Source organism: Callionymus lyra, chromosome 3 (genome assembly GCF_982586985.1).
Source record: "Callionymus lyra chromosome 3, fCalLyr1.hap1.1, whole genome shotgun sequence".
In the NCBI taxonomy this organism is placed as follows: domain Eukaryota; kingdom Metazoa; phylum Chordata; class Actinopteri; order Syngnathiformes; family Callionymidae; genus Callionymus; species Callionymus lyra.
Genome location: NC_141820.1, coordinates 33,547,425 through 33,572,168, shown reverse-complemented (window position 1 = coordinate 33,572,168; position 24,744 = coordinate 33,547,425). Strand labels below are relative to the sequence as shown.

The 24,744-nt window shown below is 39.3% G+C and overlaps 4 protein-coding genes across 7 annotated transcripts in view; 3 read left to right on the top strand and 1 right to left on the bottom strand.

Annotated features, from left to right (window-relative positions):
• The window catches only part of rftn1a (raftlin, lipid raft linker 1a), a 37,171-nt gene extending 34,230 nt beyond the window's left edge, over positions 1 to 2,941 (top strand). The window contains exon 10 of the mRNA XM_087787610.1: positions 776 to 2,941. Coding sequence (XP_087643736.1) covers positions 776 to 1,156 — 381 coding nt within the window. The 3' untranslated portion in view covers positions 1,157 to 2,941. The remainder of the gene's footprint in view (positions 1 to 775) is intronic.
• On the bottom strand, positions 2,930 to 8,470 carry oxnad1 (oxidoreductase NAD-binding domain containing 1). 2 transcript variants are annotated; one of them, XM_087787611.1, is made up of 8 exons: positions 8,366 to 8,470; positions 7,922 to 8,037; positions 7,505 to 7,571; positions 7,309 to 7,412; positions 5,442 to 5,583; positions 4,331 to 4,573; positions 3,523 to 3,631; positions 2,930 to 3,411 (listed from the first exon to the last, which is right to left on the bottom strand). In XM_087787611.1, exons 2-8 carry the CDS (start codon positions 8,029 to 8,031, stop codon positions 3,254 to 3,256), a joined length of 933 nt encoding a protein of 310 aa, XP_087643737.1. In that variant the 5' UTR covers positions 8,032 to 8,037; positions 8,366 to 8,470; the 3' UTR covers positions 2,930 to 3,253. The 2 variants fall into 2 exon arrangements, with proteins under 2 accessions (XP_087643737.1, XP_087643738.1); XM_087787612.1 differs by having other exon boundaries at positions 7,505 to 7,568.
• Positions 8,471 to 12,727: 4,257 nt separating this feature from the next.
• Positions 12,728 to 15,675, top strand: LOC148084527 (uncharacterized). 2 transcript variants are annotated; one of them, XM_087787608.1, is made up of 2 exons: positions 12,728 to 12,942; positions 14,346 to 15,675. In XM_087787608.1, the coding sequence occupies exon 2, from the start codon at positions 14,366 to 14,368 to the stop codon at positions 14,729 to 14,731; it is 366 nt and encodes a 121-aa protein (XP_087643734.1). In that variant the 5' UTR covers positions 12,728 to 12,942; positions 14,346 to 14,365; the 3' UTR covers positions 14,732 to 15,675. The 2 variants fall into 2 exon arrangements, with proteins under 2 accessions (XP_087643734.1, XP_087643735.1); XM_087787609.1 differs by having other exon boundaries at positions 12,728 to 12,954.
• Positions 15,676 to 17,695: 2,020 nt separating this feature from the next.
• On the top strand, positions 17,696 to 24,706 carry wipf3 (WAS/WASL interacting protein family member 3). 2 transcript variants are annotated; one of them, XM_087787604.1, is made up of 8 exons: positions 17,696 to 17,925; positions 20,014 to 20,097; positions 21,101 to 21,233; positions 21,999 to 22,142; positions 22,203 to 22,946; positions 23,775 to 23,906; positions 24,103 to 24,204; positions 24,272 to 24,706. In XM_087787604.1, the coding sequence occupies exons 2-8, from the start codon at positions 20,032 to 20,034 to the stop codon at positions 24,313 to 24,315; spliced, it is 1,365 nt and encodes a 454-aa protein (XP_087643730.1). In that variant the 5' UTR covers positions 17,696 to 17,925; positions 20,014 to 20,031; the 3' UTR covers positions 24,316 to 24,706. The 2 variants fall into 2 exon arrangements, with proteins under 2 accessions (XP_087643730.1, XP_087643731.1); XM_087787605.1 differs by having other exon boundaries at positions 17,828 to 17,925; positions 24,100 to 24,204; positions 24,272 to 24,701.
• The last annotated feature ends 38 nt before the right edge of the window (positions 24,707 to 24,744 follow it).

Sequence of the window (24,744 nt, the reverse complement as noted above, 5' to 3'; positions counted from 1 at the left end):
CCAGGTTGTTTCACCCCAAATATTTGCCGACATCATCTCATCATGAGTTTACAAGGTTTACCAGTCGAGTCTAGAAAGCAAATTTGGAATCAAAACCCCTTTTTTTTCCCCCAGGTTCAAAGTGTTAATCAATATGAGTGTAAATTTAGTAACACGACATGGCTTCACCCAACCCACTAAAAGCTCTAAACTTGCAAAAACCAAACTAGTTTAGATTATTTTTTTTAAATCCAATCTGTCAATTTAATGTTGAACTTCTTCCTGAGATAACATGAGGTTTAAAAGAATCTTAGTATGATGTATTTTCACATAATCCAACGTGACCCACTTCCAGAAAAGTTCGAAAACCTGTAGCATAAATATTCAAAAATATATAGGTGTGCTTCATCTTCTTCTTAAAATGTCAGTATAACATAAAGATGTTAAGGGTCTATGACATTCCTAACATCTAGGTGCACTTGTCCTTCCTTGTAATATGTCTCAATTTCTGACCCTCCTACAGCTTGGTTTTGAAATCTTGGTCTGAAGCGTCTGAGCTGTCATGTGACATGTTGATGTTCACTAACGAACAGTTAATTTTAGTTAAATACAAAAGCTAGAGAACAAGTGTGCCCGGAGAAAGTCTAATAATAGTCCAATGTTCCGCCTGGAGCCGTACGGAAGAGACATGAGGGACGGCTCTTTGTTGTGGTTTGTCAGGTGTCTGCGAGGGAAGGAGGCAGCAGAGACGCGGCACAAAGCAGAGAGCTGTCAAACACTTTGTGTTTGATTTCAGATGCTCAACCTCAAGGGTCGCAGCAAGGCGAGAAAATCCTTGACTGGAGAGACGCCTGAGGAGAGGAGCCGGTCCCTAGTGATGGAGATGGACACGTGGAGGCGAAGCTCCAAAGAGGGAACCTGGATGGAGAGCTGGAGCAGCGGAAGGACTGAAGGAGGCGGAGAGGAAGCGGAGCCGGAGAAGAACCTCTTGTTCCTGCCCGGCTGCCGCGCCGTGGAGGGCCAGGAAGTGGACACGGATCTGGACAACATCCTCACGTTCAGGCAGGACCTGTCGGTCAGATGGACGGATGTGTGCCACAGAGATGCCGTGGGGAGCGAGGCGGAGGTGAAGAGGAAAGAACAGATCAGGCAGCAGCTGTTTTCTGGCGTCTGTTGACACGGTAATCAAAAGCATCAAGCGAAAGCCTTTAAAAGGGAAGTTTTCCTCCCCGAAGACAAAAACACTGTTTCTATAGCACAAGTTTGACTTCTGGCTCTGTTTAGGGACTTTAAGATGTTGTGAAGTTCACTCGGTGTTTGATGATGAAAGTTGGGATAGTTTGTTAGAAACGGTAAACTCACTTGTTCTATATTTATATACTTCAAGACAGCAGGAAATGCTATGATGTCACTGTGGACTGTTGCTACGTCTGTTACTTTTATCCACTGTAGGTGGTGAACATGAGCAATATAGCTGATGACATCACGTGATGCACCTGCTGCTGGTGCGTTTCTGTCGCTCTCTGGCTCATCATCAGTCATGATACTAAATTCTCTTGCGTAAGATAGTTGAGGAATAAATCATCACTTCAAATCTTATCATAAATACAACTTATGTAGTTAAGATTAACATTCATTTTTTTTAATAACACAAAATTAAACAAAAATGGCCCCAAACTCACATTGACAACAAAAATTAGGGCTAATGTGAGCGAGTCAAGAGAGTTGATGTTTCAAATGTTGAAGTCTTTCTCTCCAAAAAACAAGTCCCTCATCATGACAGGGTTTTGAAGTTATTACTTTAAAAGTTCTCCACCGTCTGGAATATTGGCGAACAAGAGGTTACAAGAGCAGACTCCATTTTGACGTAATAATGGTATTTACTCCACTTGCAGCCAGCTGTAATAAAGTCCTGCTTTGTTTATACAACGAGTCCCTTGGAGGTGGAGACTTCTGGGATTTATGACCAGCGATGAACAACCTTGACGATTGACCAATCACAGCAGAATGGGCGTGGTTATGGTAAACAAGATTTCTTCTCCAAAACGGGTGTTTTTCAGTGGGCGGGGCTTAAGAACATTTTCTAAAGTAAATAGTTCAATGAAAAGAGTTTTGTACAAATAGACAAACTGATGATACAATAGAATCCAATATCTATTTAAGTCACATTAGTTTCCCTTTAAACAATAAAATATAAATCAAATCTCAATTTTCATTAAAAAAAAAACTACCCGTTCTACCGGAGTCCACTGGGTGGCGCAAATATCAATTGTGTTAAACAAACTGCTAATACAGTGACTAAGCAAGAAGGCCAAACTAGTGCAGCCAGTTGTAGATTTGACATTTTTCAGCTTCTACCTTTAACATTAGGTTAATGACTTTCAAATCAAGAGAAAAACTGAAGCGGAGTCTGAGGAAAAATGGTTAATTATTGAGGGAAGAGAATGGAAAAATGGAATGTTGAGTTTGTTCACAGAATGTTTTAACTCTTCATGTCGAAAATACAACTTTCAAGGACCAAATTAAAACTGAGAAAACATTCTGATGTTGTTTTAAGTTATGATTCCATGATTTCACAGGTCACTTGGGAAGACATTCCTCCTTGTTATTACACTCCTACTACAAGTTATCCGACACCCCTGATCTCAACACAAAATCAAAATCTTATTGTGCAACAGATACGTTTGTCAAAACTACATGTTTAAGTTATTTGTTTTTTGAACAAAGCTGGGACCATAACATTATGACCAAGAATCTAATGTCTCATTTCCATGATGGAAACCGTTCATATTTATTCTATTTCACCGACTCATGTTTCATGCGTGTTATGTTTTTATTGACGCCGCTGGATTCTGGGATCTGTGACACACATTTCCTTCAGTGCTGTGAGATTTTTGACTGAAACATGTTTTGTCATGTTTGCCAGGTTTTGTCCAAAGACAAATAAATGTTGGTAATAAAACCCTCCTCCAGTTTATTTCCTTTAAAGGTCACGTCATCACATGTTCAACTCAATTAGATCACGTGAAGAGTCTGAACCCTCCTGGAGGTTCCATTACGCTCTCTGTGGGACTCTTGCTACGTCACACCGACGTAACTTGAAGTCATAAATACTCTGAGGTGTGAAGTTCAGGACCGGATACGATCCATTTACAAATGTGTTGCAGCACCGTGGACCCGTTTTAACAGCAGTTTTCTTCATAAATATCAAAATATGAACGAGGGTTGTGACCATCAGTCTCTGGAGCAGCAGGTTCGTGAGCCGAGCTCGTCTCTACCACCACTTCTCAAAGAGGATTCTGTCTTCGGAGAGGCCCAAGTCCTGCAGGGTTTGGGAAATGGATTCGATCATGGGCGGGGGTCCGCACAGGTAGCACAGAGTCCTTTTTGGGTCCACGTGAGTCCTCAAGTCTTCCTGTGTGACTCGTCTATCTGTGGAGACACAAGAGTCTGTAAGGTTCAAGCATGTTGTGTTTTCTATTCCCATGACCATCCTAGACTTGTCGAACCGAACAAATAGAGGTTGAGGTTTGTTGGACTCACAGTTGACAAGAGGCTGCAGTTTGGGGTCGACGTCTGTTCTCTGCTGTGTGACATGGAAGCTGCAGGAGAACTTGTCTGGGAACTGCTGGCATGCCTTCGTGATGGACTCCTGGACAGATTCAAATACTTGTTATATCACTGACACTCCATCCAAGGCAACAAACACGGTTTAAAAGTTGTATATTCTGACCACGGCAGTAAAACGGCTACATAAAAAATAACCAGCCTCCCAGAAAAATGTTTGTATTATCTGCTTTTAATTCCCCTGAAAGCTTATGTCATCTGTTCCTTACGCTGCCGTCTCCAATGTCTCACCATCAATTATGTGTAGTGGCTCTTATTTCCTTCTTTAACCAGATCATTCAAACACTGCATCATATACACTTTCTTTTGGTTTACTGACAGGAGGCATGAAGCCCTGCTGCATTACCATCGACTTCTTTGAACTATTGCCTCTTGCGCCACCTGTAGGCCATTACCCCGTTTAAATCCTTACATTATTAACAGCGTATAGTTAGAAAATGAGGTAATCTGAGAGAAGATAACACTTGTATGCTTCAGTATGACTTAAACTAATGATTGTATGATGAAGCTTCATGAAGCAGTGTAATTTTTCAGAGGACAGTAGGGGGCGCCCTCCGCTTAAAAATGACGTAAGGTTTTAATAGAATAGCTTTTCAAAGCAATAGATTATAGAGCAAGGGTAACATCTAGTGGACTCGGGTGATAAAGACACGCTTCATGAAGCTTCATCAGAGCAACACTAGTTAAAACTCTCCTCAATCTTCAACTGTTGCAGTGCAAACACCTTGAAGAGCAGCTCCTCCGTGTTCTTGGCGCTGTAGCACAGATGAGCCGAGCCCAGGTTGTAGCTCGGACCACCACTGAGGGTGGAGCGCAGCAGGTCGGCTGCGTGGAGGTAGATGGAGTAGAGGGGGTTAATGCCGACGCCGCCGGCCACCAGCAGCAGGTCCACGGCCGGGTCCGAGGGAGCCGGGTCGAAGAAGAACTCTCCTCCGGGGCGCATGGCCACGTCCGATCCCACGGCGCACTGAGAGACAAAACACTTACACTTACGATGCCGTCTGACGCTTGCCTTCACAGATAAACTCCAGCATATTTCAGGAGCAAGATAAACAAGTCAGTCTCAGGAGATCAGAAGAATCACATTTTGGATTAGAAAAAAGAAAAAAAAGAACGTTGCAAAGCAGCTAAAGTCAAGGTCGGGATCTTTTGAAGCAGCAAATAAATCTTCTTTTGTACACTCATCCTGAGAGGAGAATAACACAATCAAACAAAGAAGGCTCATCAAACGATCTGAGCTGAAAATATGCTTTTTTATTTATATTCTGGAACAGATGAAACAATGTTTGTCGTCAAACTAAAGTGGAACAAACACAAGCAGCAAAACCAATCACAGCCCTGTCTGGTGTTTAAATGAGAAAAGTGGTCAATTTCTCTTTTTTTTAATTCTTCTACTCATCATATTGATGATCTTTTTATCTCAGTCACTTCTTAACTTTCTGCTAACTTAATACCCTTGTGTTATCTCAGGGTCAGGTTGACCCGAAGGCCTGGAAACAAATGTGTTTGAGCTATCCCTTGTATTGCCTTTGGGTCAAGGTGAATGACCTCCCTGGCTTCCATAAATACATATGCAGGGGCATATGAGTTTTTTAACGGTTAAAAAAGGTCACATGACAGAGCCTCACTTACTCTTAACTCTTTATAATAGACAGATTGAAGAAACAATGAATGCAATTGTATTAAAATAAAATGAATATATTTAAATATAATTTGGCAGACAAGTCTCTGCTTTAAGTGTTTTTATGATTATTTTCATCATTTCTTTTGTTAAAAAATAAAGATGAAATCAGCTTGAATGGGGGCGACTGAGACTGGGAAACGGTTCCACTCACCCTTGTGTGAACCCAGTGAGCCGGCGGGTGTTTGGCATATTTAACTGCCAGTTCAATGACGCCTTCCCTCTGCAGCAGACCGGGACTGGAGCACATGGAGAACCCTCCAACCTTCTCCTCGCCCGGGATAAAGAAATCCACCCTGTCAGTCAACAAAACACAAATCGTTAAGAGAGAAGGACCCGGAAAAATCTCCACAGTCGTTTCTGAGGTCAACGTGCAAGCGTTTTTGCTGACGTGACCTTTCACCTCATGTTGTTCTGGAAACCAAGTGGAAAAAAAACAACACCTGCCTGCCTTTTTTTTGTGTTTATTCAAATCGTCAACAAGTGAAACAATCCACAGCTGGACTGATGTTTGTCGGAACAATAGCCGAGCTACACAATCCTCCGCTGTGGTGTAAATAAGCAGCGAACAATGAAAGAGACGCACACATACGTTCCGCCCACCACTTCCTCCTCACGCACCTGCACACAAAAGGCTTCAGTGTTTCTCCCGCAGCCATGAAAACTCACAAGTTGGGATTCTAAGTCGGTGGCTGCAGGGCGAGCACGGCAGATTTGATATTTCGACACCGCCCACCTACAGTATGGACTCTAGAGCGGCGCTGACTGTGTCCACAGAAGCTCATTAACGTTGGCAGAGACCACCGCGAGGCAGCACCAGAGATACTCTTATTCTCGCCAACACTTAACTTTGTCTGAAGAGATATCTGCCACGAGCTCAACTGGTCAGTCACACACCACGATTCAAACAACAACACCAAATAAGAAAACCATTTCTGCACTCCCACGTGCATCAATGAAACTTCACTGTGACATTGAGTCGAACATATTTACATTTGATCCATTTGATGAGAATCACATACATTATTTTAATCTGTATTTCTGGTATTGTAAGTAAGTCATTTATATTTGTATAGTGCTTTTCCAGACCAGGGTCACAAAGCGCTTAAACAATCAAAACAATATTCAATAAAGTATATACTTTAAAGATAAAGATAAAACTGATAACACAACAGGAGTTCCAGAAAATCAAGGAAAAGAACAAATAAAAACATCTTAAGATGTTTCTTGAAGGATATTGGTCAGCATCTCTCTTCTACCATTAAAAACATGTTTAAAAAAAAGGTGAGTGAAAAAGATCAACTGGTTACAAACTCTTGCCTCGTCGTTTGTGAGGGTGATCAAACCTCTTTAGGAATTCAACTGGACATAAAAAAAACCTGGAGGCTTAAAGGTGCAACATACTGTTAATACTATACATGTACACATATACACACATATATATATATACACACATATACATATACATATAAATGCATCACAAGATAAATCTCGGATGCTATTAGCAGTTGACATTTAGGAAACAAAAGACAGTTTTCACACTCACTCTCTAAATGTACTGTCTTTAAACGAAACCTTAGAGATATTAAATGTCACATTTTTAACACAGAGCCGCCATCTTGTGGTGAAAAGCTAATATGACACTTTACGTTTCCTATCCGAGTTAATATCGAGGAATACATGGTACAAAGAAGGTCAAACATACGAGCCAGGTTCATCTGGTTCAACTTATAAAGGTAAAATAACTAACAAGCAACATTGGGATGGTGTAAATAAATACTTAAAATCCTGTTTAATAGGTCTGAATGAAAACTGTTTTTAAAAGTTAATTTAGGAGGCCACAGTGCAGTGACAATCGCTACACTAAACCCCAAACTAAATAGAAGAGAATGTAGGAAAGGTTCCTCTTGTACAGATAAACTTTGTTATGGTTTGGTTTCTGTTAAGGTTTGTTATGAAGAATGTGATGCCATTAGGTCACGGGTTCAATCTATAACAAGCCGAGTTAACCATTGACTCACCACTGTCCTGCTTTGAAGTTGAAGTCAGGGGGGACCTCTATCCTCAAACGTTTGACCGTCTCCGACTCGTTCATGATGCCGCACACTCGGGCCGGATACAGAGCCTGGCGGTGACATAAGATAATCAGTCAGTACAGAGTACTTCCTGAGAACTACTCAAACAATAAGGTCAAAGAAGAACAAAATACGAACTCACAGTTTGTCTGTAATTACTTGCTGTTCTTTCCAGGTGATCCATCTGTCTTTTGGAAGTCATACTTCTACTGTGAAAACAACAGTTTGTGAGGTTCAAAAACACATAAGGAACAAAGTAGATTAACTCCACACTATCGGTTCTGAAACACTTAAAAAATCTCTATACATTTATATACAGTTTTCACTGTGATATCTAATCTGTAACTTCATATTTACTCAATAAATACTTGTACACAATACAAAAAATATCCATTTTATTTTTCCCATACATACATAAACAGAGGACAAAGTACTTGCATATACTTTAATGTGAAAACTGAACGTTAAGTCTCATTGTTGACAATAAACAAAACTTTTTTCGAAAACAACAAAACTTTGTTGTAAAATAAATGATTATATTTGATAATTTAGAACAAACCGTGTGATGGCACTGGTGAATCCCAGCATACGACACCGGAGCTGACCAGCAGCACAGACCGACAGACAGAAGGTTCTGCCGGCGGAGGTGAGGAAACAAGGGGCGCCCATTGACACCTGAGGGGTAAACATCAGGAGAGTCAGAGAAGTCTCGCGAGAGTTGACGAAAGCCCCTCGTTGATGCAGCCGGTTACATGTCAACCCATTCACATGTCAAACATCACATTCTGAAGCATGAGTCGGTGCGAATCTTAACATAGAACGAGACATATACTGACACTAAAACATTCACCAAGTTGGTTAAAAAAAAGAAAAGGTTTAAAAACATCATCCATTTGTTTCCATGACTAGATCTTTACATACTGCTCGATGTGTGCTAACACTTAGCTAGCTTTACATTTAGAAAACTCGGATATAAATAAGTGTCCCAACATTTCGAGCTTACCTGAAATATTGTGTCTTCTTTATGTCAAGAAATGGTCATGTTCGAGTCCAGTATCTTCTTGACAACCTTGTTGGTCACTTCAGGTTACGCGACAGTGGAGGTTTCTTCTTCTGCAATAGACCTGCGGTGAGAAGAATCACCTCCGCCCCCTTCTGTTGATTACTAGAAATTACACTTGGTTGCTGTTATCTGTGTAAAACAAGAAATGTTAAAAAAAATCCTAAACTTCTGACACATTTTGATGGTTAGTCTCTTTTAACAGTCGAAATTTCGTTCTGATGATGACATTACAGTCTAACAATTGTCTTAATCAAATAAATCGTCTTATTCCTAAAAAAAAAACCCTCTTTTGAAGTAATTACCTGTAATTCAGAATCTTTAAAATAAGTTTTCATAGATTTACATAATTGTTTTATCACATGAATAAATATATTAAGAATCATCTCTGAAAGGAGTTCAAACAGCCACTTACAAATTGTTTAAAAATATTTTATGGGTTTAATTAATACCACTTTTTTCAAATAATTGAACTTGATCAACTAAATCCAAATGCTTTTAGATACAGGGTTGATCTTCTGTTTCTAATTACCTCAGGGATATGTATACTTATTTTTTTAAATAACTATAATTATAATATACATTATAATATACATTTGTAATTGTTTTCTATTTTTTATTATTTATTTTATTTTCAGTTTAACACTGTTAATTTTCCATTTTGAAAGTATTCTGAAGGGAAACAAATTTAATTTTCACTAACTGGTAACATCATGTAGAATAATCAACTTAAGTGTCTATTTCATTAATTTATCCACATTTTCTTTTTCCTTTTTCACTCTCATTTTGTGTGAAAAGCCTTCTGATCTTGAAACTCATGATGAAAGACAGATTGTAGAAACAATGGTGAGTTAAATAGTCATAATGTCATAGTAACAAACATTTTGATAAAGTTTGTTTAAAACTCGAAATATATGAAGAATCTAAACTGTTTATTCATTGATTATCATGAACAACAAACATTTTAAATAAATAAACATTAAATAACCCTTTTGAATCATTAAATATGGCATAATATTAAATGATCATCAACAATAACATAATTAACAATAAATAAAAAAAATAATTGCGAATAGAAAATCAAATAACAACGTTAGCAACAATAAATACTATTAGACACAAAGCACTTGATATTGATATTAACAACTTAACTGACAAGGACAACAACACACATGACTAAATGATATTGTATACAAGTATCAGTTAAAGCATCTACATTTATCAATACAGATACATAAAATAATAAAAACCTGTTATCTCTTCATCTTCAGTCTCTTCAATCTTGAGTAGTTTCAGTAAACAAATGTGTCAATTTTAAGTCATAGATATGCAGAATGTCATTGGATAAGAATTTAAACTGATGACAAGATGAGCTTGAAATAAATCATGAAAAAAATAATTGTGATTTAGTTTTTATTTTTAGCATTTGTTTATTGAAAATAAAGTTTTTTTCCCATCAAAGTATTAAACAATTTATGATGTTATTATTGACTTAAAGCTGTTTAACCATAATAAAGCAGCATCTTATGCAACACTTGTGTGATGGTGATGTGGCCTGTATTAGTGTTTATTCTAAACTACATGGTTTTTCAACTACGTTTATTTAGGTAAGAAGATTAGGTCAACTGGTGGTTTATATGCAAATTTATGTTTACAATTGATCGCTTACATCAGTTGTAGCAAGCGTTGTGTTTCTTGACTTGTGTCATGTCCCCAGTTGTTGTTAGTTTGTTTCGATGCACACAAAATGACAAAGGAAATAACCTGTGACTGTTGGATTCCTTTCAGCATTCCACAGGGTTTTGAGGCTGATTTTCAGCTGAGTTTTAACTTGAAGCTTTAATGACTTTACCAGAGAAGCTCAAACACAACTAATACTTTGAAAATTACTGTTTGTTAATTGTGTTTATTTTCAGAGCCATGTTTTGTAATGTGTAATTACTATTTTTAAAAGGAGGAACTGTTTTTAGGCCCCATAGTAGATGTTTTGTTGAGTCCAGTTGAGCAGGTCTGCTTTTGTGTGTCATTACTGTCCCTCGATACAGTAGCCGCTGCCTCCCTGTCAAATGTTTTTGTTAAGCTGACTCTACCAGTCCGACTGGCTGCCTTCCTGCCGTCGTTCCCATGCTGAGCACTCCTTGGTTCAACCTGTTGTTCTATTTTGCACAATGGCAAAAAGACGTTTCACAATGACGAACCGCACTGATACGCACACGCGTGATGCAAACACGCCATCGTCACCGTGTGCGTAAAGACGAGAGTTCATAGACGCACACGCTAGATTAACACTTGTGTACGCCTGGACGAGTCTAGACCGCTGACGTTTAGTGACTCTAAAAATGTAGTGATGAGGCACAACAAACGCAATTGTGTCATGGAGCTGGTTATGTTATAACGTTACCATAGACCTAAGATGTCCGACTCCTCTTTAAAAGTAACACAACATCTGTCCAATATTTACATTACTATGATCCCTGTTATGTAAGACAACACAATCAGATTTTCAGTCGACACTGAAACTCAAACACTGAAACGCGATGTGTAGAGAAACTTATCAGATGTGGACCAACATGTTTATTTTGACTTTCACATGCCAGTGATGGTTATTAGAAGAGCCACAATCTTCCAACAAACATCTTCCGTCTGGATCTGACATGAAACTCTTAATCTGTACAGTTTTCTCAATAATATTTGGTGGTGGTGTGAGGACTGCAGACTGTTCTCCCCACCTGTTTTCATGACTTTGTATCAGCCACGCTTGCATTTGTAGTATGTTTTTAATTTTATTCTAGTGTTCACAATATCAAATAAGTTGGTGCCTCGATCTATACAGAAGTCATCGTCTTGCATTTTTGGAGCAAAAGTCATACGCTAATGAGGTTTAAATATGATTAAACAAGTTCTCATTGTGATTCAGAATGTGTGTGACTAATGACTGAGTAAGTAAGTGCAGGCGTATTTATAGATAAACATTTTAGGCAAAAAAAACAGTGACACACTTAAGTTAAACAAATGTCTTACAGAAATAAAAATAGCATCTACAGTTTTAATCATCATCATCAGTATTATGAGAGTATTACAGTTAAGTGTGGTGCATAGTAGAGCAGGTCAGCACTGGGGCTTTTAAGAATGTTTTTTAAAAAAGTGTTGAGGATTTTATGATGAAGTGAAAATATATATATTTTTAAAGGATTCAAATATTTAAATTCCGAAAAAAGGTAAAAACAAGCTGCACGGTGGATGTTAATTAATTTCGAGATATCTTTGAAATAAATTATGATTAAATCATTTTTAAACATGTGATCTTCTGATATAATTGTAATTATGATGAAAAACAGTTACATTTAGTTGAATTAATCAAAACTTCATCAGCGTAGGGATTATCGACCTGTTATTATGATATGTTTCTTCACTTTTTTGGATCGTAAATCAGCACAGAATATACAATCAAGTCAAGACAATGTAGCTTCAACTTGACTTTCTATATAAAAAAAATTGAAAACACTTAAATATGGCTCATCATATCCCTGCCAAGATATTCAGTCCCCAACTCTGCTCATGAACTATAACTCAACTATGAGTAGTAAACCTCAGACTTCAAGGTCATCAATGTTTTGAGAGCTGGACTAGTTAGTATATTTCAGCCACACTCTGGCTTGGGAACATCTGGATCCACCTGGGGTATTAGTAGACCATTTACTGTATGCGTGCGGATCCCAGTAAGCCAGGGTCTCAGGTTGCCCGTGCTAAGGTATGGTCGCTCAGGTTTCTCTCAGGATGGCATGACCCACACCTGAGAGATTTTGACAACACTTGAGATTTATGTGTTTTCACAGGGAGAACCAGCAGAGGCATCCGGAAGTTGCACACCTGACTACACCTTACACCCCCTCCTCTCGCTCTCCGGCTCGAACCGGCGCCAGCTTCCTCCAAATAATGACTGTACAGCAGAAACAATTGCACGTCTGGTTCGGACGTTGTCATGGAGATACCTGTCCTCCTCAAGCCAACTACGGTCACGTGGCCAAAGCCCGGTGTTATTATAAGTTGCTAAGATTAGAACAAAAAGTTCACCTTCCGCCACACTGAGGCAGAACTTTAGGCCTGGCGGACATGGGTTGGGTTGATACAAAGTGTTTCATTTCTTTTATTAACCAACAAACGCTAGCGCGTTGCTACGCAACCGTAAGCCCCGCCCCGCGTCTTCACGTGACCGAGGGGGACGCTGTGGACCAATCAGGAGCGTGCAGGTGAGTTTCGACTCGATTAGAAAAAAACCTGCTGGTCCAGTAGACTCAAGTTGTTTCTCAGGATCGATCCACTGGGCAGGGAAGTGTTGGTGAAGTGAGGGCGACACCTGACAGGAGCAGGAGAGGGCATGGAGCAGTGAGGGAGTCTGAGGTCACCTGCGCCTGACATGGATAATACTGCGACCGTTTGAAGGAGTTGACACTTTTCTTTTTGGACCAAGACCCCGAGAGGCTTCATATTTCAGCATCCACGACCTGTTTTTCTCTCAGGTGAGTGCTCAGGTGAAGCTCTTTGGACACATTGTTCATCTGTAAATCACGGGTTTAGTTCATTTTTCTTACTATTGAACTATGAGCAGCGCAGAGTAAACACACAAGTTTTGAATCACTTCTTATTTTAGAAAATACTGAAGAACTTTGACACACAGACGGAAACAAACTCCGTTTAGCTTTCATTGAACTGCAAACTTTAGACACACAAGAAAAAAAAAGACAATCTCAACAAATCAACTTTCAACTGGTTATAAGACGTTGAGAAACAAACGGATGGATCGAAGCAATGCTCGCTCCGACCTCTGGGGGTCTAACAGGTGAGGGGGGGCCCAGGTGACACTTGGAACCAGCGAGCATACCTAAACAAAACCTTCAGTTTGGTCTTTTGAGCGTGAAGAAGAACAGACCACAACCGGACGATGGTCTACTAAACATGTTTGGAAGGTCATAAAAACTTAATTTCAGGGTCATTCATATGGAGATACCGTTTAAAAGAATTCTAAGGGGGTGTCGTGTTCTAGTACATTTGTTTGGTTAGGATTAGGGTTACAGTTTGTCCTGACATAGTCGTTACAATAAATACTACACCTAAAATAAGTGGATGACCATTTAAAAAACGTATGAGTTGTGTTTGGACCATGACAGGATATATTGGATTTGCTAGTTGAAAGAATCCTGGTGAAAAGTACAACACTTTAATTTGAGGAGATTTGTTGGTGATCTTTTCAATCAGACTGCATTTTGGGGTCCATCTTCACATGTGCTTGTGTTCAACACAGAAACTGGGATCAAAGACAAAATCAAAGGCAGACTAAAGGCTCACACTTAGATTAAAGCCATGAACTCTTGGGCGAACAGGAAGTAGAGTTAAAAGGGTTATCTTTGAGGATGCACTGGCTTTCATTTAGCGTGACTAGAAAGTCAAACTCAAAGTCTGTTGAGGTCTTGGGGGTGTTACGGCAACCTCTGATGTAATATGCTGAAGAAACTATAAGAATGGAAGGACCAATAAAGCAAGGTATGGTAAGCTATGGTAAAACTTTATTGATCCCTCAGGAGGCACCTTCCTTATTGGGTTTTTATAGAAACTTTTGGCCCATCCTTTGTGTGTTGTGTGGGTTCTGAACATTGAGCTTCAAAACTATTCCATGTTAGGTCAGTTACAGTCATAGATCTTTATGGAAGGAAGTTAATAATCTGAGGATTTTTTATTATGTTTCGATGAATCACAGGGAGCTTGGTGTTTATCTCAGACGTGCTTACTTTGTAGGACAGAGATTAAAGGATTTCAACTTTGGATCTTCTGAATTGACAATGGAATATAAAGGTCTTACAGATTGTTCGACTAAAGGTTTGTTTTATAACCATAAATGAGCTTAAAGTAACACTTTGTGTTCCAGTTCCTTCTCCTGAAGTCGCGATGACTGAAAGGACCAAATGGTGGAAGGCGTTCCTGCCGAAGAAAAAGGACAACAAGTCCAAGGACCCTGCCGCAGACTTTGACCCATTTGCACAACCGCCCGAAAAGCCAAAAGACCATCCAGCAGCCACCAAGTCCACAGGTGACCATTCACAGTCTCACCACAGCAGCAGCCAACCCAAGAGCTTCCTCAGCGACGAGACCTACGACGACTCGCACCTGGAGTCCATGTTCAACGAGCAAACATGTCGCAGGAACATGAACGTGTCGCGCTCCGGGCGGTACAAGGAGAAGAGGAGGGTGCGCTCCACGCTTCCCATCGGGGACCCCGAGAGCGTGGCGGCGGGGAGAGAAGACGTTCGATGATGACTGTTTCACTGAAGGAAAGGATGTCGTTTCTCTCAGAAGAGCGGTGGTGAAGAGGAGCAACAATGGTGATGGAGGATTTAACTTTCAAGGACATTAGGAATTAGGTTTAAAAGACTTTCAGGCGAGAACAACAATGATGTCAGGAGGCGAAGGAAACCATTTCACTTAAATATCAGCACTGAAGAGCTATAGTTAATTAGGTCATATGTTAGCATGGACAGAGATATCTTTAATTATTAATACAACACCCAAATACCTGCTTTGTTGGAGAAGTAACTCAAAAAGTAAAATGTCAGAGTAAAAAGAATGTAATAAGTAAATAAACATATAATGAAAATGTTAAATATTTTACAACTACAATATAAATCCATATACTGTATATATACATTAGAAACACAACCACCAAAGTATTTAAACATTTAAAATATAATTAAGGTTTTAAGTTACAGTTAAACGTGTGTTTAGTAAGTAAGTTAGTTTAAAGATAAACCATATAAATATTGATAATAGGTATCTGTGTGTCAACGACTCCATTGTCTTCATTGATATCATAATTAGGTTAAAAAGTTCCTCGAGGAAATGCTTTTTCATGTTTACACAATCTCAAAAAAGAAGGATGCACCTTTTCGCTTATGCTTTTTGAAAAAAAAAAGTTTGATTTAATGATTAGAAGGACGGTTAATCATGGTGTGTCTGCATGTGTGTGTGTGTTTTTTTTAATGTTTTTTTTATGGGTAAAGAAGTACAATATTCCAGCTGAGATGCTTTTTATTTGTTAATGAAGGAGACCGAACAATGAAGTGATGATGCAATATCATATCCCAGTGAAGAAATGTTTTTATGTGTGTGCAGAAATCCGGCTAATGTAGTCTGCTTTTTGTACTCTTGGATCAAAAGATGACTCGTAAGAGAACCCAAATAAATGACATTGTTAAGATGAACCATTGTTAAGTCTTTTATCCTGTGAATACTCTAGTTATGCCTTAAAGAAAGCCAACAGAATGTCATCTTGCCAGGTTGTCAGCTATAGGAGTTGATTTCAACAAAAGATTGATTGATCTTATATGTAATTATCTTATTGTTTGGCAGATAATGAGTTGGTTTCATTTAACAGGGAGGAGTTTTTTTTTTATTTGCTTCTTTTTCCTTTCCCTGCACATTGTGCAGTAGTTTCTGCAAACTGCAGTACTATGTGATGGACACACGAGGGCAAAGTAGGTCTGATTTATTTAGACAGAATGAAGACTCAGAACTTGCAGGGGTAACCCTCGCCCTCCAATGCCTTTTTATGGATTATTAAATTCTCACCCTTTGTTATAGAAAATTAAGTACATTTATAATTTTTTCTCATTTTCATTAGTAAGTGAAGTCCACTGTCACTTATTATAAAAGGGAATTCTCATTGGATAGCATCAGCAATTTTGACCAATCAGAATCATTCTCTGTATATTAAGATGGTCAGGAACTCATGATTCCGCTGTAAAGACAAAAAACAATGTACCTTGGCTCCGAGAGTGAGGGGCAGATTGGTCTTCACAGTTTGGTGGGCTGGCCAAAAACAACAAAGCCTACAGAGTGGTTAGAGGGGGAGATTTAAATGGCAGCGAACAGCAGTAAAAATTTGGCTAGCTTTGTGAAATTGCCTTTTTGAAGGTGACCTTTCACTGACAAACTCTAAATAATGAAAAACAGAGTTATTTCAGAATAACAGTTAAAAGAAAAGTGTAAAGGCAGAACATTATCAATTTGATCCGTGAATAACAGAGCATCGTATTTCCTGTCATGGCATCGGTTATTCTACCAGAATTTTTCTTTTGAGATTGCTTTCATTCTATTTCAATTATCTACAGTTTTATTGTTGCAGACAGTTTTTATAAATGTTTGTTTGTGATTTTTCCACTGTAAAATAGTCATACAATAGTCAATACCTTAGTTTTAAGCTATTTTGTATAGTATTTTTGGCATATTCATTATTATTAGTTCCATCATTATTATTTATTTGAATATTGCATGTGATAGTACATGTGAATCAGAAATATTTCAAGTATTTATTTATAAAATCATTACCATTAATAACCCTATCACAAGCATGTCTCAAACTTAAACACAGGGTCTTAAGTGATTCCTTACGCTGTATGTTAGTCATTTCAAGCTGCACAGGGGCTTCTTTGAAATCTTAGGGGGGCACAGTTACAGTCAATGTGTGGTTAGACCCCCAACATATTCATGCTGAGGCATCAACCAGTCTACATAGACATGTGTGTCTGGTTCTCATTGCCTACGTGGAAAATGATTTATCCTGAATACATTTAAGAGCAAATATATAATTTTTAATATATTTTTTTTCTATATTATATTCTACAGTAATCCTACACCTTAAATATAAAACTAATCATAATTAATGTAATACTTTATAACTTCTATATAGCACAATATTTAAAAAAAAGCCTTTCACCTAATCCACAATATGTTAAAAAAAAATGTTTTTTTCCCTTCAGGATCTTCCTTTTAAAACTCAGAGGTCAGAAACCTGTAGCAGACCCAGATGTGGCTCTTGGAAAATGTGATGCCCCCCACTTCTATTAACTGTTTACTGGTGTGAAAGTGCAGTGTAAGCTGATAAAATGGGCTGACCCATGCATCCTGCACAATGTTCAGTGTCAGTTATTTTATGTTTTCCCCAATCTTTTTGTTAAGTTGCTCACCTTAATAAGACAAGCCTTCATTGTTGTTTTGGGACTTTATAATTATATTTTCACATAATTTTTTCCACTATTATAGCGTTGCATTGTAGTTTTCTTTTGCACATTACACGTTTTTAATGACCTATTATGGTGATGAACATGACTTGACTCTACTTGGTCAAATTCAGCCGAGAGGGTCCACCAACCACACCCCTCCTCCTCCTCCTGTGACAGTGGGTGTAAAGTTTCATGGCTCACTATCACAGTGCGCCACCAGGGGATTGAAGCTCGGACAAGAGAAGCAACTTTTGGGGGCTCGAGTTGAGCAGAGAGATGAGGACAGCAGACCCGGGGTTTCAGCAGTGAACGTACAAAAGTAAGATAAGTGCTGCCCTCATGTCACTATAAATAACTTATGGCTGCCATGAGGAGCTGTGGGTCAGTGGGCTCCGTTTCTCACTGAGGAATTCCCTGCAAACAGGTGAATTTAGCCGCTGCCACTTGAAGGTAAGACTTGTTTTAAGTTTTTATGGTGTTTGTTAGTGAATTACCTTAGAAAAAAAGAAGTACATAGCGACTTGGTGAAGTCGCTCTGACGTCATCTGCATTCGAGGTTCCATGTTTACGTTCACGTTCGGTGCGTCAATAAATGTTTAATTGAATGCAGTCAAAGTAGTTCATTCAGATTATATAGCTTTTATTGTGTTTGTAATTTGTTGCATTTTTAGACGCGATTTTTCCAAGTATGTGCATTATTTTTCCTTTTTTTTTAAAATTCTTCATCTTATTCTGGGTTTGGCCAAAATATTCCATAGGTACGCGATAAAAGTGAGGATTAGTACTTTATTTTGAATTCAATTTTACGGCAATTTGTTGCATTTTTAGACGCGACTATTTCCAATTATGTACACATGTATATAAAAAAGGATACTACAAAAAAAATCTCTGCTTCTTTAAGGATTGCATTTGATTTGTATAAAACAATACATAAAATAGCCAGCATTAAGTTAAGTTAAGATATTGCATCATATTTCTAAATGGTTATTGTTTCAAGATCACAATTCAATTATTCAATAGTTGACTAGTTACATCATATGACGTCAGCAAAGTTTAAAATAACAAATATATCAACATCATTTTATTGATTAAGTTTAAATGTAACTATGATATGTAAAGAAAACAAAAGTTAGCCCAAAATATGCCGATCAAGCACAATTTACCGTCTTACAATTCTTAGGAAAGAGAAACAAATACCTATTCGAATTTAAAATTAAGCTAGGTGAAACTTTATGCTAGCAACGCTAATTTGGCGCGTTTTATATTTCCGTTTTGGCAAAACCAAATATTAAATAATGATTGTGGGATGCTCTAAGGAAGGCTATATCTTATTGAAAAATAAAAGGGGTCTGTTAGTTTTTGTTCTTTTAAATGTATTTATTATTTAGCTCCACTAAGTTTGGTGCATTAGCTATGGCTAAGTCACATAATATAAATAAGTAATTAAGTAAGTAATTTGTATTTATATAGTGCTTTTCCAGACCAGGGTCACAAAGCGCTTAAACAATCAGAACAATATTCAATAAAGTATATACTTTAAAGGTCAAGACCAAAGTTAATATAAAATAGTGTAGTTCCTCCAAAAGCAATTTATTTTATATTAGAACAGCAACTAAAAATAAATTGTTATACTTATCTGAGCTCATATGTATCACTAATCTGGATAATAAAAAATAGAATGTAGATGTAAAAAGTTATTATGGGCTTGTTTTTGTCCTTGAGCATATATATAATGTGGGTTTTCTACATGGAGCTATGTGTCTCTGTTTTTAACATAATATTTCTTATATACAGTATGTCAACTTATTACCATTGAAACTATTTTTAAGATTCTAAATAGCTCACTTTGGTTTTTTACACTCATATGAGGATAAAACGTGACTGACTTAATATTGAGAGTGTAAAGTAAGAAATTGTTTAATAAATACTGGCCAAATCCCGGCTCTGGAGAAAGAAAACAATAGTAATCATGTGATTGTACAGTTGAAGATTTAATGTTTGCTGACTCATACTTGAATTCCTCACTCTACTCTTGCTGCCCTAAACTAATTTAGAAGGTATTTCTTCCAGACAAAAGAATGTTGTCAGTCAGTATTTGGGAGTTCCTTAATTCCTGACTCTCAGTGACTTTGCACAAAATGACTGAAACTGAAGAGTAATTTAAGTTGAAGATTGATGTCTTGAGCAGCAAATTCTCCTCACTGTGTTTTCACGGAGTTGCTCTGTCTCTGCGCTGAAGGTCACTCAAGAACTGACTGGTCTATAACTTTTCGGACAACAAGCACCATTGTTCGTCTCCTAAAGAGCAACACGGGGAATTTTGGGAAGGAGAGGAGGACAGGGGTGAGGGGGACGTGTCGGATTTCTCTGGGGAGGATGGAGTTCTGTCTGTTTCCTGTTTTGTGCAGGCCGATGGTGACAGCACTTCCTGTGCAGAGAATACGAGGTCAACAAATGTAAACAGTAGCAACTTGGAGAGGAAAGCTACAGTGAAATACACCGGAGAAAGTTTGTCTCAATGTTAAATATCTTTCACAGGCGTCAGAGGCCGAGATCATGCCCGTCCCGCCTCCACCACCTCCACCATTAGGACCCCCACCACCACCCCCACCCCCAGCACAGGTGAGAAACACTATCTTTCTAATTTCCCTGGTCTTGCAAGTGTAACATCATTCCAACTCAACCAAACACCTGGAGGTTGTATTATTCATGGCGGTCTCACACACGCAGACAGAGAGTATAGTGTTTCCCAGCAGGTGCACACTGTCCCCCTGATAACTGAGTTACCACTGGCTGTCTCTGGAAATAGCAGCGGTCAGCGATAATGTCATTGACGATCCTAAACCAGAGTCCCACAATAATAAAAACACATCTAGCCGTATGATGTCATGAGTTCTTGAAATATCATTTTTGAAGTTTTATCCATAAGTTTATAATGTAATGTGTACAATACAACTAACACCACACTCGTATTTTTAAAGGGCAATAATGCTGATGATGATGATTTAATTGTGTCTTATATAGATCTTGGACTCTATTGTACTCGTCAGTATGTGTCTGTTTGTACAAAACTGTCTTTTCATTGAAATATTAACAATAGAAAATGTCCTTTAAACCCGCCCGCTGAAAACACTTTGTTTTTCTGGAGTTGAGATCTTGTTTACCGTAACCATGCCCACTCTGTTGTGATTGCTTTAATGCTGTAATTTGTCATTGTGCACCATCCGTAAGTCGTCTCCACCTACAAGGGCCTTATTGTATAAACAAAGCAGGGTATGATTATAGCTGGCTGGAGGAGTGAAGACCATTATTATGTCATAATGGATTCAACTCTCGTAACCTCTCGTTCGCTGAGAGAGATATCAGACAGGGGAGAACTTTATAAAGTAATAACTTCAAAACATCATCATGATGAGGGACTTACTGCATCTTGGAGAGAAGACTTCAACATTTAAAACATGTGAGTGAGTCAGGAGAGTGGAAGTTTCCCTTTAAAATTTTGAATTCGAATTATTGATGGATTAAACTAAATTGTGCAAACATTTAAGGCAATATAAGGCAAGCAATGCGTTGAGAATGACTGTACGTTTTATATAGATAAAAAAAAACATGTTTATATCCACAGTCTCCACCACAGCCTCCTCCGCCTCAGCTGGGAGGTGGAGGAGGAAGGAGTGCTTTGCTAGCTGACATCCAGGCTGGATCAAGATTGAAAAAAGTCTCTCAGGTCAACGACCGCAGTGCACCTGCCGTGGACAGTAAGTGTAACAACCACCTCACCTCTTTTTACACTAGCGTGCAGTAAACGTGGTCAATCAGTTGGTTGACAGGCCGTTACACAATGTGAACTTTAAGCTAGCAAACTGTGGTGAAAATATCTCTTGAAATACTGAATATTTCTCATCTATGACACAATTCCTCTCAAACAAACACATACAAGACATTTATTCTTCTGATTGTCTTTTTATACTTAATTATCTCATGGTTTTAACATGTTTTACCTCCTATTTTATGTTATTATTGCACACTGTGTTTATTTTTTTTCATACTTACTCTTACACTTATTGGCCAACATGTGTAGTTTTTAAATGTTTTATAACAACATTGAAGGGGAAAGAATACTTGAGCGCTTGGTTTTTGAAAAGATACACACTAGTAAACACTACTAGAAAACTCGTATTTCCTACTATTGTTCATGTGCTTGTAAGTGGGGTTGTGATCAAGCTGCATTTCAAATTCAAAAGTCATCAAAATATTCCAGGAACCACACCTTGAAAGCTGCACAGTGTCAATGTTCTTAAATTCTCTCACGGCCCGTTGACAAAGCACAGAGAAGAGAGGAAGGCACAAATGACGCGGTCAATTTTTACTGACAAATCACTTTTCAATGATGTTGACGGGGCTGTATCGAAGGTTGACTAGTACTCTACGCCTCACAGGCGACTAAACACTTTTTTTTCCAGTTAAACACCAGTGAAAAAAGTTGTGCGAGTGAGCTTGAGTACATCTGTGTGTGTGCTCAGATCGCAGGTCTACGTCGGAGGATGTGTCCAGCAGTGCCGGAGCTTCTCAGGACTCACACGGGGTGTCTCTGAGTGGGCTCTTCGCTGGGGGCTTTCCCACTCTCAGGCCGGTTCGCCAGAGAGACTTAGCAGGAAAGAACCCTGGTCGGTAAAAATGATATGAACCTTTTTTTCTGATGATTGACAAGTGTGTTGGTGTTGCAGTGTCTCGCTCCAGCTCCTCCGCCTCCCTCAGGCCGCTGTGGAACCCCCCTACTGACACCCTCACCTCCTCAGACAGGACGGACGGAGGGGGGGTCACTCACCGTCCTCTCGCCCCGTCCGCCTCTGCTCCTCCCTCACCCACCTTCAGCAGCAAGCATCCCCCGCCACTCCCAGTGTACTCTCCTCCTCCTCCTCCCCCTCCTCTTCCTCCCCCTCTCTCTGCTCCTCCGCATCCACCTGCCCCACTTTCCGCTCCTCCTCCTCCCCCACCTCCTCCTCCACCACCACCTTTTCAAGACCGGCCAGCCAGCAAACCCCCTCCCCTGCCCTCCTGCCCTCCACCCCCACCACCCTTTCAGGTCACAAAACCCACCTGGCTGCCACTCCAACCCTCCCAGTACATCTCACAGCCCTCGACTCCCCCACCTCCCCCTCCTCCTTCGTCCTTCATGCGTCCCTTTAACGCCCCAGGAGATCGCTCCTCGTGGAGCTTTCACCCTCCGCCTCCATCGCCCGTCCACTCTGAACCTTCCCGGTTTCCTATCCTGCGGGACAGCCCCCTCGGTCCTCCCCCTCCTCCCCCACCGCTGCCCGCCTCCTACACACCCAACTGCCTTATGACCCTACAAGCACCTCCTCCACCCAGACTTGCTGCGGTGCCCTCCTCTGGCATGCGATCACTGCCACCCTCTTACCCCGTCAACGCTCCCACGAGACGACCCCCTGCTATTCCCAGAAGTGCAGGTGGGTTCCTCAAGTAACCTTTAACTCTTTTTTCAAATGATGAAGCAGTAATTTAGGCTCCCTAAAAAAGATTGGACTCAAAAGCTGTTAAACTCATCTATACCCTTACTAGAAATGACTATATCATTAGCAAACATCATGGTCCACGTAGGCTACTCCCTAAACTAATCTTCCAAGGCAGGGTATTTCGTTATTAACCTGGTCGCAAGAAGGACAAGATAATTTTGTGGCCCTCTTGATGACACAAATAAACTATAGAAGTGATCATATAGAAATTCTTTTGAAAGCTGGCAATTATATTTCATACTTTTTAACTATTCATTTCTGATTTAGGACATACAGTAGTTGTCTTATTTCCCTTTTCATTCATCCTATATCGACTCTCATATAAATGTAAACAGTATATATATCAATTTTGTTGACTCCGGGCACTCCGGTTTCCTCCCACTGTCCATAAACATACACATACAGAGGTTGATCGGGAAATTGTCTGATGGTATGAGTTTGTGTGTGAATGCCTGTATGTCTTTTTGCGAAACACTGACCCCTTGTCCAGGGTGTCCCCTGCCTTTCACACGATGAGGCTGGGATAGGGTCCCCCCCCCCGCGACTCCAAAAAGGGAATAAGCATTAGAAAATAGATGGATTATATTGATACAATTTTAATAAAATATTTCTTGAACACCTTTTTTAAAGGCTTATAACAAGGTGGTGTAATATATAATATTATAATTAATTACAAAATGATAGATACATTTACAAGATAAAAAAAAATGTCTTTGCTATAACAATAAATCTGTTGTTGAAATATATTTGCTTGTTTGACAGTCATAGGTCGACTGGCTCCACCACCTGCTCCTCCTGCTCGCTCCCCCAGCACTGAACTATCCTTCCGTATTCCACCACCTCCACCTCCTCTGCCTCCGTCCAGTCTCAGAAACGGACACCTTCACAGTTTGGGTGAGATGTTCCTCAAAAGTTTGTTGGACTTATCCCGATTCATGCAATTGAGAATACATAGAATTGAATATATATAATATATAATATATAATATATTTTATATATATATATATATATATATGTACATAAAAAGGTGTTGTAGTGAAGCTTAAATCAATTATGATTGTTCTAATTGTCGTTGCTTGTCTTGCAGCAGACGACTTTGAATCCAAGTTTAATTTCCATCCAGTGGAAGATCTCCCGCCTCCTGAAGAGTTCAAGCCGTTCCCACGCATCTACCCCAGCAAAGAAAACAGAGGTAACAGGATTTGGTTCGGCTTTTGATTCTTAAAAACTGTTTAATAAAATCTTGAATTCCCCTCCAGCGGTGAGCTCTAAGGCACCTGGGTTCAGGACACACCTCCGCTGAGCTCAGGCCTCGATCTGCTCTTCATCCCACACGTTCCCAAGTGGGTTCTGCAGACCGAGAACAATGAGAAAACCAACCAAAGCGTTACATTTGGATACAGACCTTCCTGCATGGGTGTATCTCAAACCTCAAGTTTGTGACCTTTGACCTTCGTCCAGTGTGGAATGTTTTGAATGTGTGTGAGAGGAGGGCTCTTCCCACTTGTGCCTGTGTGCTGCCATCAGATACAATGTCTTCCAAGTTCAGTATCGGCTCAACTTTGGACAAAGCTGGATCTTCTTTCTCCCTTGTCCTGTTAGTCGTATGTTTATTAACAACTATGCTCTCAAGCAATCAATGGAATGAATATGAAATGGATTATGTTAATACAAAATGGTGTAAAGATTTTATTAAAAACAAATTGCTTTCCAAATCTCTGCTGCTTTTCAA

Bases quoted from the DNA above. Each gene is read 5' to 3' on its own strand.
- oxnad1 (XM_087787611.1), bottom strand. From the start codon at position 8,031: ATGGGCGCCCCTTGTTTCCTCACCTCCGCCGGCAGAACCTTCTGTCTG. The intron at 7,413-7,504 runs GTGAGTTCGTAT...TGTCACCGCCAG, and splicing joins CAAGTAATTACAGACAAACT to GCTCTGTATCCGGCCCGAGT. The intron at 3,632-4,330 runs GTGTTTGCACTG...GAATCTGTCCAG, and splicing joins CGGAGGAGCTGCTCTTCAAG to GAGTCCATCACGAAGGCATG.
- LOC148084527 (XM_087787608.1), top strand. From the start codon at position 14,366: ATGACTGAAAGGACCAAATGGTGGAAGGCGTTCCTGCCGAAGAAAAAG.
- wipf3 (XM_087787605.1), top strand. From the start codon at position 20,032: ATGCCCGTCCCGCCTCCACCACCTCCACCATTAGGACCCCCACCACCA. The intron at 21,234-21,998 runs GTAAGTGTAACA...GTGTGTGCTCAG, and splicing joins CAGTGCACCTGCCGTGGACA to ATCGCAGGTCTACGTCGGAG. The intron at 22,143-22,202 runs GTCGGTAAAAAT...TTGGTGTTGCAG, and splicing joins CTTAGCAGGAAAGAACCCTG to TGTCTCGCTCCAGCTCCTCC.